The sequence below is a fragment of the Papaver somniferum genome, chromosome 2 (genome assembly GCF_003573695.1).
Source record: "Papaver somniferum cultivar HN1 chromosome 2, ASM357369v1, whole genome shotgun sequence".
In the NCBI taxonomy this organism is placed as follows: Eukaryota; Viridiplantae; Streptophyta; class Magnoliopsida; order Ranunculales; family Papaveraceae; genus Papaver; species Papaver somniferum.
In genome coordinates, this window is record NC_039359.1 from 128,674,018 (window position 1) to 128,686,930 (window position 12,913).

Consider the following 12,913-nt stretch of genomic DNA (forward strand, 5'->3'; position numbering starts at 1 on the left):
ATTTTTAGTTTTAGTATGGTATTTGATCTTTAGTACGTTCGACTGCATCTCATCAATGGGCCAAAAATTTGGTTTTGATCGTCCATTGTGGATGCTCTAGCAAGCCTAAATAACATAGAAATGTTGAAAATTTTTTTTAGATTTTTAAGTCCAAACCCTCTTGGGCTTTGGGATGCAAATAGACTTCCAACTTTTGATATAAATATGTTTTTTAGGATCTGATTTATTCCACCATAAATCTCTTTGTATTTTATCCATTTTGTCTAATGTTTTATCGGGAAATTCAAACCAACTCATCAGAAAATACGGATAAGCAGAAGTGACAAAGTTAATTAAAATAGTCCCACCAGAATGAGGGAGTAATTTGTATTTCCACCCTTTAAGTCTAGAATAAGTTTTCTAGAGTAAAGATTCAGATTTTCTGGATCTTCTTCCATCGAAAAATAACGGTGTACAATTTTATGACGGACCTTTACTTGAGAAAACTTGTTTTAGGCTTAAAAGGTGGAATAAGTTTTTTTTTTTGAATGGGAAAGAATATATTAAGAAAAAAAGAGATATGTACAGGGAATAAGTTGGAATAAGTTGTCCAATAGTGGATACTAGTTACTACATACAATACAACTATTGAAATATAAGTTGCATTGTACTCATGATCTACAAGCCCGAATAACAAAACATTATTCATATATTTAAAAATGGAAAAGGATGAGATAATTCGCGATAACAAAACATGGGATGAAATTTAGATATCTCTTTGATCCACATGAATTAACTAACACATTGCATCTAAGTTGGAAGAAGAAAGAAATATGTTCAAAGACATCACAGAAGTACTTGAGCTTTATATGCCTAAATACTTAGGTCTTCCTTGTTATAATCCCTTCAAGGATAGGGTAACTTAAAACTAAGATGAGAAATGAAATATAAACTTGTCCAAACATCTCTTCCAGGCTCTTGTCAGTGAAAACTCTTCTTAATCCAAGAATGAAGCATCCCAAATTCCACAACACCAATATAAATAATGGAATCATGAAAATAGTAGCTCCTTCGAAATTAAATCTGCCTTTCTCATATTTTTCCTGTTGATCAGAATCTATTACCTTGTTAGTTAACCGAAAACTAGCTTTTGTTACTCCGACCGATTTCATGACAACATCGAGAAATCCAAACAAGCTTCCTGTAACTGATTTTATCATCCAAATCCTTTGTTCATTCCACCATGTTTTTATTGTTCCACCACTTATTAGTACCTCTACTAAATGTTGACAAAGAGAGGACATGTAAACAATGACAAACACTGTGAACCATGGATCTGATACCTTGGGGAACAATGGGATTCCTCTAACAAGGTACAACTGAGGGATGATTCCGTAGATGAGAAAAGATACAACATAGAGAGGGTGCAATGTAAAATATGCATAACACATACTTTGAAGTGGAGACATTCTTGACATTCCATAAGTTAAAGGACTGAATTTGGAAAAACCGACTTGAAATAATCCTGAGCACCATTTCATGGTTTGAACCATGGCATCCTTCATATTCATTGTGGTACATCCTAAAAAGTTTGGTTTTGATGGAAAGCAATACGCTGATTTCCATCCTTTGCAATGTAAGAGGTACCCAGTAAATGTACTCTCGAGTAAGCATTTGTATGAGAACCCTATCTGTAAGAACTATGTGATGTTAACTAACAAAATAAATACACAAGAACCAAATAAATTTCGACTCGATTTATTAAACTTACCCGATCACCCCATTGACTCTTGTTCTCAAATGCACATGACGCCAAATATCTAGCTTCCCCCAATAGGGACAAGGTTGTTGACGAATCCTTATCATTGCACTCAAAATCTTGACATAACGATTTAATGAATCTAGCGGATGGTCCAAAACAGGTTTCTGGTTCGGAAATATAGATATCTAATGAAGCACCAAATTTCAATATATCATCAGTTATTACAATTTATAAATTTTTCTTAACGAATACTTGATACTAGTGGGTGTAAAAAACTTATGTCGTGAATCCGATTGTGTTTATGAGTTACCTTCTTGCTTGGGAGTACCAAATAGTGCCTTTCTCTTCAAGTAAAAACCTGTACCTGATAATACTGGCCCTCTTAGCCCATCCATACCTTGCCATTTTGTCTGAATCCACCAAATAACATTGCACAATTTACCGGTGAAATTAAATTCGAAGGTCAAGACATAAAAAAATAATCAAAGACAAAAATGCAAAATAAATGTGCAGACCTTAAAAGCTGATCTGGCTTGACCATCATAGATATCATTTTGACTAAGATTATAGAATATCTGAGGGAACTGAACGAAAGCCAAAGAAGATGATGAAGAAATCTCTGGATCATCTACATAAAAGCACATTGCTTGTTTTGCTGACGTTGGGTCGTTACAGTACATGTCACAATCTAACACCAGTATGTGTGGTGCGTTGCTGATTATCCCTGACACCCGTAACTGCAATTAACATTGTAATTCAAAAGTAATTAATAGGTCCCATTGTATTTTGATACTATTTTTGAGAGAGAAATGATTTAAAGTGTACATCGGAATAACTGATAACACCAGCAAATTTGTGATATATGACTTTGCTTAACTGGCGTAACATATAGAGACATGGAAATACCAGTGAGTTAAGAGCTCCGGCTTTAAAACGATGTGGATAAGTAGGTCTTCTCTCGCGAGAAACATAAACAAGTCTAGGAATTCCTTCGTTTTCACATATCATCTGCATTGATTCCAAAAAATATGTACAACCTTTGATTACTTCACTGGATAAGTAGTTCCATAATACGCCAACAACTGTCTAATACAATGGTTAAGGTACCCTTTCGTCCATAGTGCGGGTGGGAGGTAGAGGGATTGATTCCCACTAGGGAAGCTTGGACCTCCATTTTCACCAATTTCTCCTATGGATAGAGATGACATTGGATCTTGTTGATGGGGTGGCGGTTGGATTAGCAGTAGGGCTAGTCCAGCTTACTAGGTCTGCTAAGGGGTACTAGCTGTGCCGTATCAAAAAAGAAAATAATTAAAAAGAAAAAGTAGTTCTAAAAAGAAAAAATAGTTCTGAGAGATGCTAAAACCAAGTATAGGTTCACCCAAATTCAGCAAAAAGTAGGCACGTCTACAGCGAAGGAAATTAAGCAGCAGATGGTCTAGCAAATCGAGCGACAAATGATTGCTCTATAGGGAAACTCATAATAACAGTGTGGGACAATGTAATTCCCCACCTATAAATTCTATTGTAATAGCAGACTCTATGGACATAACATTCCCCCGTGTAATCTCAGTTTAGTTTAATAAATTTCATGCTTCAAAAAAAAAAAAAAAAAAAAAAAACAAATTTAAACCGAGATTTCTCCCGAAATATAATTGTGTGACAGCATTAAATGACGCATGATAAAAATAGAAAGTGGGTTCCTTATTTTATCTCTACAGGTGTGATTTTTGGGATTTTTCCCTCCGTGGATAAATCATTTCCGTTCTATAATACGATGAGCGTTTATGACGTGTTGGATATGAACAAAGAAGAGTAACGTACCTCGACTTGTGGGGCTCGATCTTGACTTGTTGCTATGTTTTGACTTTCATTCTGTACACGGTCCACGAAGTTCTGATACTTTGACTGCGTTTAAATACAGAAATTCCAGTGTTAGGCACCACATAATTTAGGCATTATCATGCATTTACCGGAAGAAGAAAACACTCAGCATATAACCCTCGGGATGTGTCAGTGTGATTTTAAAAACGTGACGTGTTTATGGAATCGGACATTTAAAATGTGAGGCTGCACAAAGACCATGAGCCCATGACATAATCCACTAAATGAAGAAGAGAAGAGAAGAGAAGCTGCCTTTATTTCGTCTCGATCTAATTTGAACTGATCATAATCAACATGTTCAGTGTCATCATATGATTTCGAAGATTTGAAATATGCTTCCGGACACCTAGTTTTAATGTCATACTTGTTCCAAAAAGGAATCCATGACTTTGCAAAAATAGCAGCTTCTTTGACGCTAAAAAGACTTAAAGAAGAACCAGAATCATCAGAGAGATACACAGAGAGTTTCTCTGGAGGGTAATCTAAAGACATCGCTGATAACACAGTGTTCATAACTTGAATAGTAGGCTCTTTTGTTGGATCCGCAGTGCAGATGAAAACATCAATACCCGGTAATGATGAAGAAGATATTCTGTCAGGGTAAGTGGATCTAACAGCGGGTCTGAATCTGAAGGCTTGGGTTAAGAACCAAATAAAAGAGAAAATGAATTCAGAAATAAATAAAAGAATCCATGGCCATTTACTTGGAATCACTGGTTCTTGAAGGAAACGAGAAAGACGGTAATAGAGTAAGGAGAGAATGATTGTGGTGTGGAAGACTGAGTGAAGTCTGTTCAGGTTTGCTCTAAGTGTTTGAACTTGAACTTCATGTAAAGGAAGAGAATCAGCAGTAGAAGAAATTTTCTTTTCCATTTTGATCTCTTTTTCTACTTCTTGGTGATAATGCATCAAGGAAGACTTCATTTCGTTTTCTTTTATAGGAGAAGCAGAACATTATCAATCCTACGTGAGGTTATTGATTCACAGTTACAACCAGCGTCATCAATCAGTTATTAAGTCAGCACAGGCACTAGGGCTTATTCCCTAGCTATAATGACGAACTTACAATGCGCATGAATTTCTGGAGATCTTCGGAGGGACATGAGTTTACTGCTCAGACTTGCATAACCAAGATTTCAGTGTCAAAGTTCGTTTATTCTTGGTAGATGAATGCATTAACTGTGCATTAAATGTTTGACGAGTTTAGTTAGAGTGGGCTTCAAGCTGATAAGAACTTCATAATGTTAGTATAGTCTGTCCTGATCTGTCTATATGTGTCATGCCGCCAACTTTGTCAACTATCTCAATGGATCCTACTTAGAAAACATGATAAAATTGAAAAACCAACGAAAATATTAAACCAACTTAATATATAGTATATACATTCAATCAATAAATCGTGTTTATTAGCAAACATCACCAAAGATAATTTCATCAAAGTATGCAACAAATACTAGTTTAATTCTTTTTATTTTTCTTATTTTTTTCCATACAAATTTAATATTTTAATACGACACTGTTTAAAGTTCATGCATCATTAATTAATCTTCACAATCTAACCCTTTCTTGATATTTTGAAGAGTACATGCAACAAGAGTATTAACTGTTTCGAGTGATTCCATGGTTAACTTAGCTGTAGGAGTTGAATTGGCTAGAATTTGAAACACCATGGTGAACAAAGACCCAGCTCCTTCCACGGTTTTCTCCTCTAGCCGAGAACTAATCACCAGCGGCCTTGTCTCGAGCCCGTCGGACAGAATGGAGAATCCAGAGGGAAGTATTGCAACTTTACTGGAATCACATCCTGTCATTGCCGATTGCAACTCTGGGATGTCCACTGAAGCGTAAACTATCATGGATTCAAAACCATTCGTGCAACAATCTTGTAATATCCACGTACTACTGTCTTTTGATTTCGATGCCTTCATCAATAATAAACATCATATTGTTAGATTAGATAAAACACAAAATTGGTTAAAAAGACTAAAATCAACAATTCCTGGGTGAAATGGACAGTTAGATTTTGATACTGTTTAAATGGACAAAAATGTAAAAATAGTCAGGATGTAACCAGTTTCATCGTGCCCATTTTCAAATATTTTTTCTTATTTTTAATTTACACAGGATGTATCCAGTTTCATCCTTGCTAGTTTTTAAATTTAAGCTTTCTATTTTTTTTGACCATTCACCCAAACTATTTTTTACTCGTCCATTTGAACCGTGATTTAAAAATATTTGGACAAGTGATCCATTTCGGTAGACAAAACTGATCAACTGCTGGTACTGGTTTTTTTTTCTTCGTAAAATGAACACTTTCCAGTAGAGATTACTCACTTGGATGGTGACAGTGTTCCCTCTGTCTTGTCCTTTCGCTAAGTTTGCGATGGACTGTACCGGACCTCCCATGGACATAATATCCCACTGTAAGTTTCCACGAAAACAAACAACAATATGTCATGTGTGGTTAATAGGATTATATTTGCATTTACAAAATACCTAGATGGTAATACGAACGCAAAATTCTAAACTTCTACGTGAAAACAATTACGATGGTTATAAACTTATAATTAATAAGCCTTTGATTAAATAAAAACAAATAAGCAATTACGATGGTTATAATCAATTACGATGCGCATGCTAGGTTTTACCTCCATTCGACGAGCATCATCTCTTAAAAAATCGAACAAGACATTGGGCGCAACAGGAACCCAAGTAGATGAAACCGCACACACAATCACTCCAAGAGGTTCACCAGGATCATTCAAATTCTTACGAGACGCAATTCTTATATCATCTCCAGCTTTTGTTACGATCTTCGTCCATGTATTATGACTAGAAGCTCCAATGCCACGACAGAAACTTGATGTCATTCGTTGTGCTAATTTCAAAACGCTTTTCCTTCCAGCTAGTGTTGCAACTCCTGAAAAAATCAGTAATAACTTTAAGTTATACTTCTGAAATATACGTATATGTACATACTTATTTAACTCGGGAGTAGTTACGTACCACTTGAATCCTTCGTGGGAACGTTTGTTGCCATGCCAAAAACAAGTCTCTCACATTGCAGTTGTAATGTTGACATCCAACGTTTTGCACCAAATGCCACACCACTATTAACGTTTGAGCGAAACAGGGAATGAATCGTAGTTTTCTGGATTTCTAAATGCTCTATCCACATCACCTTGCAATGACCATTAGCCTTATCCTCGATAATGCAACCGGATGGACGTTTGCGACATTTCACAAGTGAAGCATCGATCGTGTCTTCAACATTGTCAATAGAGACATCAACAATAGCCCACCGCTCAGGACTTAGCTGTTTACAATATCTAATGAAATACACTTCTCTTGTGGGCACTAAAGGTGTGAGCATTTGGAATTCTGCGAACATCTGAAATCAAAATACAAACAGTTAGTCAAAGACTACAGAATTTTTTACTATGTCTAAGCTTGAAATAATTTGTAGATTTTCTGTTCTTTAATGTCGTTAACTATCATGTATACCAGTTGTGCAGCACCGTTTTTATTTGCGCCTTCCCCGCTGCTAATTACGTCGACTGTTGCAGCTTTGGAGATCAACGATGGAAACATTTCCTTCCATTGGTTCTACATAAAATAAACCAGTAATTTTTGAAATTCTCGAACAAGATTTCATCCAAAAAAAAAAAAACAAACGAGAAGGTGAAATTTAAAAATTAGTAAAGAAACATCATTTATTTTCTTTTTTGCTCATTCTTAAATGGGCCTCAAGGTGAAGGCCCATTTAAGTGCGTATAAATTGTTGCAACGGCAAAACAGTTGCAAATACCCCCATTCATAATCTCTTACAAAAGAAAATGAGCATATTAGTCTTACCACATCCATGAAAGCTTGAATCAACCTAGGTAGATCAACAAAGACAACACCAGCCTCTCTTGAAACCTCAATTGATCGTCGAACTCGTGCACTGGTTGAACTACTCTCGGGCGAGAATTCACGCTTATACTCATCATAGTTAAGTATCTCACGGCCAGATTCTACGCTTTGCACCCATAATGGTTCACCAACGGTAGCCATTTTGATTAGTTCTTCCATGGATTGGTTAACTATATCAAATATTCTTGATTTATCTATCCCAAAGATACCAGTATAGTAATCCAACGTGCTTCTATTCTCCTGACCGTTACCAGCTGATCCTGATGAGGTAGGGGAAGTAGCCCCAGTAGCAAATTTTCGAGCAGTTGAACGTAGCTTGTCTACCTACAAATATTTCAAAGACACAAGCAAGAATCAAGCCAAAGTATATATATAACTGAAAAATAATATTAGATCGCAAAAGATATATAGCATATTTTGGATACCTCGGCTTTGAGTCTTGCATTCTCGATACGAAGCTGTTGTTCTTCAGTACTTAATGTGGCAGAGTCTTTGCTAGTGGTAGCAAAACCACAGTTAGGACAACACGACTTCTTGATTGTTTCTCTCATGACTCGGTTTTCTTCTTGGAGTTTATCCATTTCTGATTTTAATAGGGAATTTTCATGGCGCTCTTGTATCGCCTGCATGTATTTCATTGACATCGTATACTTAGAAACAATCTAACATATAATTAACATGGTCATCAGATCATGTTAGTTCAGCACAATCAAACTTCAAAAATGGTGAGGATCCAAATTTTCTTTTGTTTTTGCTCGACAAATAAAAAATATATTAAGAAGGAAGGCAATTTACAAGTCTGCGACGCAGAGAGCCACCAAGCATGGAAAAAAAAAACAAGAGAAAGAAAACCCAAAAAGAAACAAAAACCAAGAACTAAGGAGGTTAATCTTTTCTTATGCTAATTACCTTGATTTGTGTTCGACGATTTTGAAACCAAAACTTGACTTGCCTGGGAGCAAGGCCTAGTTTCTTACTCAGTTGTTGTCTTTGCTTCTCATCTGGATGCGGCGATTCTTTAAATAACCTGCAACCGTCATTGAATTATGAAGCTTAACCCAAGCGATATAATTTGAATGAATGTGAGATCTTATTATAACGTAATTAAGACCTAACTAAAGATGACTAATTAATTAGGACATATGCCACGATCCGCAAATGATAGCAAATATTCATATAAATATTGGTTAATTGTTGCATGGTTAACGTTGGATTAGTAGATCCTACATCTGAATACTATTATTCGATTATAACCGAGTCATCTCAGGACGATTCATTCTGAGGTACGTGGCTACTTTGTGTAACATGGAGTAAAATATACAAACTAATAATAAAGTTAAGAAACGTACGCTTCCATTTCTTTGATTTGTTCAGCTGTATGTCTATGATATTTTTTCCTCTTCTTCTTACTCTTGTTGTTGTTATTATTATCTTCTTCATCCCCTTCGTCGTCGTGCAATCTATCCATCCCCATGTCATCATCATCTGTTCGACATGGACCGGTATTTTCACTACTAATTTCCAACATATCATCTTGTTGATGATTATGATGCGATTTTCCACCACCATATCCTCCACCGCTTTCTTCATCTCCTTCTTCAACTTCCATGCTTCCCGGCCCTCTCCCACTGCCACCGGCATGGCGGAAAATACCAGCCTAATTAAAAAAAACAAATTAATCTATCAATTCAATAAATGATTCAAAACAAGAACAAAAACAAAAAGAGAATCAAGAAATAAATTAAGGGATTAATGAATTAAAACAAAGGAATTAAGTAGGTATTTATTGTTCTTTGATTGATTATTGATTCCTAGCTAATCCTTACAAGGGTGAGAGAAAGAGCGGGAGAAGCAAAGAAATCTTTAGTACGGGTAGCTGGAGGATTAGAAGACATGTTTACAAGTCCCATTTGGAGTCGATCGATCCGAGAGAGTATATGGAGTAATATATCTGAAGGGTTGAGGAATCAAATAACGTGGGATTGTGTAGAGAGATAATAATAAATTAGTAGGGTATGAAAGATTTAAAGAAGAAGAAACAAAAGAAAATTGAGGTTCTGGGTTTTATCTGTATTAATTTTTTGGTGGAGTAAGAGTGAACTGGTAAAGTAATAAAGTAGCATTAGGGCTGGTAGGTGTTGAATGTTAGATATAGTTAGCAGGAACTAATTACAGGACATACCACTTTGGACGAGTACTCATTCCCAACGGTTTTTCTAGTTATATGTAAGAGTATATTATATTTTTGCGTATGCGTACAAGCCTATATGTATGTGTTTGAGAGCAACTTGATTGATTATTTGATTTGTTTTGGTGGGAAAAAGCTATAATACTGAATATACTTTTTATGTACATGTACTAGGACATGTCAATTCATGCTTTACTTTCATTTGCTTGTATGAAAATTCTATTTCAAATAATTCTAAACAAATCTTGGGTAACCTGTTGCGAAATCTGGCGGTGGCAGGATAGTTTCTTAAGGTTTGAATTTGCACGACATTTAAATCCTACACTCAAAGCTAACCCAAAAAAAATTACCAGATAATATTATATAATAATTTCTCTTGATATACGTTGCATAATTCTTTTTATGTAACTTTTCTGTTCGAGGGAAGTTCAAGTTCATGACTTGTAAGTTGCATTTTAAGGCAATTCTAGGTTGTTATTTGTAATTAAAATTGTCATTTTATTCCAAGGGAAAACTTGTTTGTGTTTTGACTTCTGAAAACCATATTTACTCTATGTTTCCAAGAAAAGAAAAAATGTATTGCTATACACTTAGACGTACGGGGAAGAATAATTTCTTGAAATTACATCCAAATTAATGCAGTTTGGATTTTCGGTTTTAATTAAGTATACCCATATTATGCGTCCCTCCCACATTAGTTGTTGCACACCGTACCATGTACCCCAGCTCACTTAAGACTGCCATCTTATACACATTATGAGTTTGCAACTCCGGATATGACAGTCTTTTTGGTATTTTGGGCAGAAGTAAGCATTTACGGTGCAGTTACTTTTCAAACTACGTACACTCAAATAACCAGCAAGTGGTAGATGCAGTCCTTGCATGCTTCATCCTGCTATGATACAAGCGGCCGCCTAAGAGGGGTTAGCTTGAGCTCACTTTCTTCCGTCAGTGTCCTGTGCTCTCCCCGTATTAACTATTTTTATAGTGAAATCACCAAGTGAACGACAAACTCTAACTGAGAGGCGCATGGGCATGCATGGGATGTGTTCTTTCGGAAGGATGACTTTAATATGCTTGCAAGCTGGAGATCCTGGCCTGCGTACGTCCTCCTCTTTGGCCTGCAACACTTAATCTGTGAGCGAGTACAGATTCACACTTTATCTCCGCAACACTGAATTTGTGACTAACTGTTACCGACTTTCCAAATTCACCGGCCATTTAAGTTCAATCAGCTCTTCGGAGGCCGAGAATTAACTTTGGTTAGAGCCCGTGTGGCAGTATCAATTCATATAATTTTGTTTCAAGGATTTGAGCTAGTTGGAAAGGTAGTTAGGAGTCTCTTCTCCCCTTTTGTTGTCTCTTTAGCATATTCCTTCATTTCCTCTTTTTTGTTATACCGTGTCGTTCACCATATTGGGTATCAAAATTAATAAGAGATTTTAGCATATTCCTGTTTTACGATTGATGAAATGTCAGGAGCTCTTTATTTTGTCACACATACCCCGTACACTGTTTAAAACACTTGCAGATAAAAGAAAAGAGATATATAGAAAATTATTGGAGTTAAGAAAAAAATCCATATTGATTCCGAAGCCGTATTCTGAACTTGCAATCAATTGAACGAGAAACCTAAATAAGTCATTTTAATTTTGGTATTCATGCATCTATTCCAAGGCAATTCAATCTCAATCATTCTCAGAGTTAAGTACTAATAATGTAGTATAATTGGCATAAAAATAGAAATGGTTCCATATGTTACAGCTTACAACCAGATTACATGCATGGTGCGGTACTGGTTTCAATATGGGTTTTACTTCAAGCAAGAGCGTACTTGGATACCTCATATATATTGCATGCATGTCATTGCATCAAAATAATCTCTGGAATAATATATCTTGCCCAGAAGAAGAGGTACCGATGCCAAAGTAATTAACATGTGACCTGTCCATTCACCCCAATATGGCCGATATATATCTTGAATAACGGCCGGTCAAACCGCTGTCAGTCCTTAATCCGATCATTCACCAACTAGCCTAAACTCCATAGACAGTCTACTCTATAAAGTGATCAGTGTAGATCCTATAATATTTCATCACATCCACATTACTGTAGTAACATTATTACTTTCTTAAATGCCTCGTAAGTACCTTTCTAAATATCTTTAAATTGGTCTTTAAAACAACCGTTTCCTTTAGCACTGTTCACATTATTACAGTTACAGAGATAAGAGAGGAATTATAGAGCTCACTGGACCACATTCATCCGACAGCATTCTCATTCACACTTAATAATAACAATGATTAGTTGTCTTCCAGAAGCACGATCCTTTCTTTCACAACTTATTATGGGACCGGTAATGGTCAGAAAAACGTCACTAATAATCTTGAATCGTATATATAGTTTGTTTGCAGTAGTCGAAAGAGCAAATAAAACTGAAATGGGTAATTTTTTACCTTAACCAACTTAACTATAACGGTCAGGATGCAAGCCTTCGTAGAAGATCATTTTAAGCCTGAGGGTTCTGGCTAATTTTAATCGTCTAAGCATCTATAACTGTGCTTTTATACTAAATTGTACGTTAAGAAGACTGACTACGGATGAGTTTTTAATTACCCTTTTTCTATTTGTGGATTTTGAGTCGGTTAGTTGAGGACTGGTAGATAGATGTGTGGAATATGTTGCATGAAGAATTTTAGTTTGCCTGCTAATTAATGAATAGCTTTTTGCCTTTTTCGTTTGCCTAACGTATTACTTTCTAGGGGGGGCACTTTTGGGCTTCAATTGCTAGCTTTTTGTAGTCTTTTGACCAATATAGAAAACAATTTATCCCAAGAAAAAAATATGATACAGCGTAAAAGGTTGTTGTCATTTTTTCATGTTCAAGTTCAATGCTGATTTTCTTTTTTTTGTTAATTATAACAATCACTGGTTCAAAATGAAGATTAAAGGAATACGACTAAGTGAACTTACTGCCTAAAAGAATCTCATAATTATGATTAATGATGTTATTAAGCTTTTATGTTGAATGCTTGAAAGTATTGATGGTTCATAAATAAGCTTTCACCTGCAAAGTTGAAGCAAGTCATGATAAGTAGTAGAACTTGACACCTTGTTGTTCAGACTGCTTTTTGCGGAACATTTTGGGAATCCATCAAATGAAGAACAAAAATGCTTACTCGAAG

General features: G+C 35.8%; 2 protein-coding genes across 2 annotated transcripts; both read right to left on the reverse strand.

Annotated features, from left to right (window-relative positions):
• Positions 1-860: 860 nt before the first annotated feature.
• Positions 861-4,549, reverse strand: LOC113351937 (cellulose synthase-like protein G2). The gene is made up of 7 exons (XM_026595841.1): positions 3,824-4,549; positions 3,566-3,649; positions 2,648-2,749; positions 2,257-2,478; positions 2,070-2,151; positions 1,751-1,857; positions 861-1,670 (listed from the first exon to the last, which is right to left on the reverse strand). Exons 1-7 carry the CDS (start codon positions 4,547-4,549, stop codon positions 861-863), a joined length of 2,133 nt encoding a protein of 710 aa, XP_026451626.1.
• Positions 4,550-5,105: 556 nt separating this feature from the next.
• LOC113349092 (homeobox-leucine zipper protein GLABRA 2-like) lies at positions 5,106-9,552 on the reverse strand. Its single transcript, XM_026593009.1, has 10 exons — positions 9,367-9,552; positions 8,890-9,197; positions 8,450-8,567; positions 7,966-8,163; positions 7,481-7,864; positions 7,130-7,231; positions 6,632-7,016; positions 6,274-6,545; positions 5,960-6,046; positions 5,106-5,547 (listed from the first exon to the last, which is right to left on the reverse strand). The coding sequence occupies exons 1-10, from the start codon at positions 9,448-9,450 to the stop codon at positions 5,167-5,169; spliced, it is 2,319 nt and encodes a 772-aa protein (XP_026448794.1). The 5' UTR covers positions 9,451-9,552; the 3' UTR covers positions 5,106-5,166.
• Positions 9,553-12,913: the final 3,361 nt, after the last annotated feature.

Bases quoted from the DNA above. Each gene is read 5' to 3' on its own strand.
- LOC113351937 (XM_026595841.1), bottom strand. From the start codon at position 4,549: ATGAAGTCTTCCTTGATGCATTATCACCAAGAAGTAGAAAAAGAGATC. The intron at 2,479-2,647 runs GTATTTCCATGT...TGTTAATTGCAG, and splicing joins CCGGAGCTCTTAACTCACTG to TTACGGGTGTCAGGGATAAT. The intron at 1,858-2,069 runs GTACTCCCAAGC...CGTTATGTCAAG, and splicing joins GAAGAGAAAGGCACTATTTG to ATTTTGAGTGCAATGATAAG.
- LOC113349092 (XM_026593009.1), bottom strand. From the start codon at position 9,450: ATGGGACTTGTAAACATGTCTTCTAATCCTCCAGCTACCCGTACTAAA. The intron at 7,017-7,129 runs GTATACATGATA...TTTTGATTTCAG, and splicing joins AAAACGGTGCTGCACAACTG to ATGTTCGCAGAATTCCAAAT. The intron at 6,546-6,631 runs GTACGTAACTAC...TGATTTTTTCAG, and splicing joins TCCCACGAAGGATTCAAGTG to GAGTTGCAACACTAGCTGGA.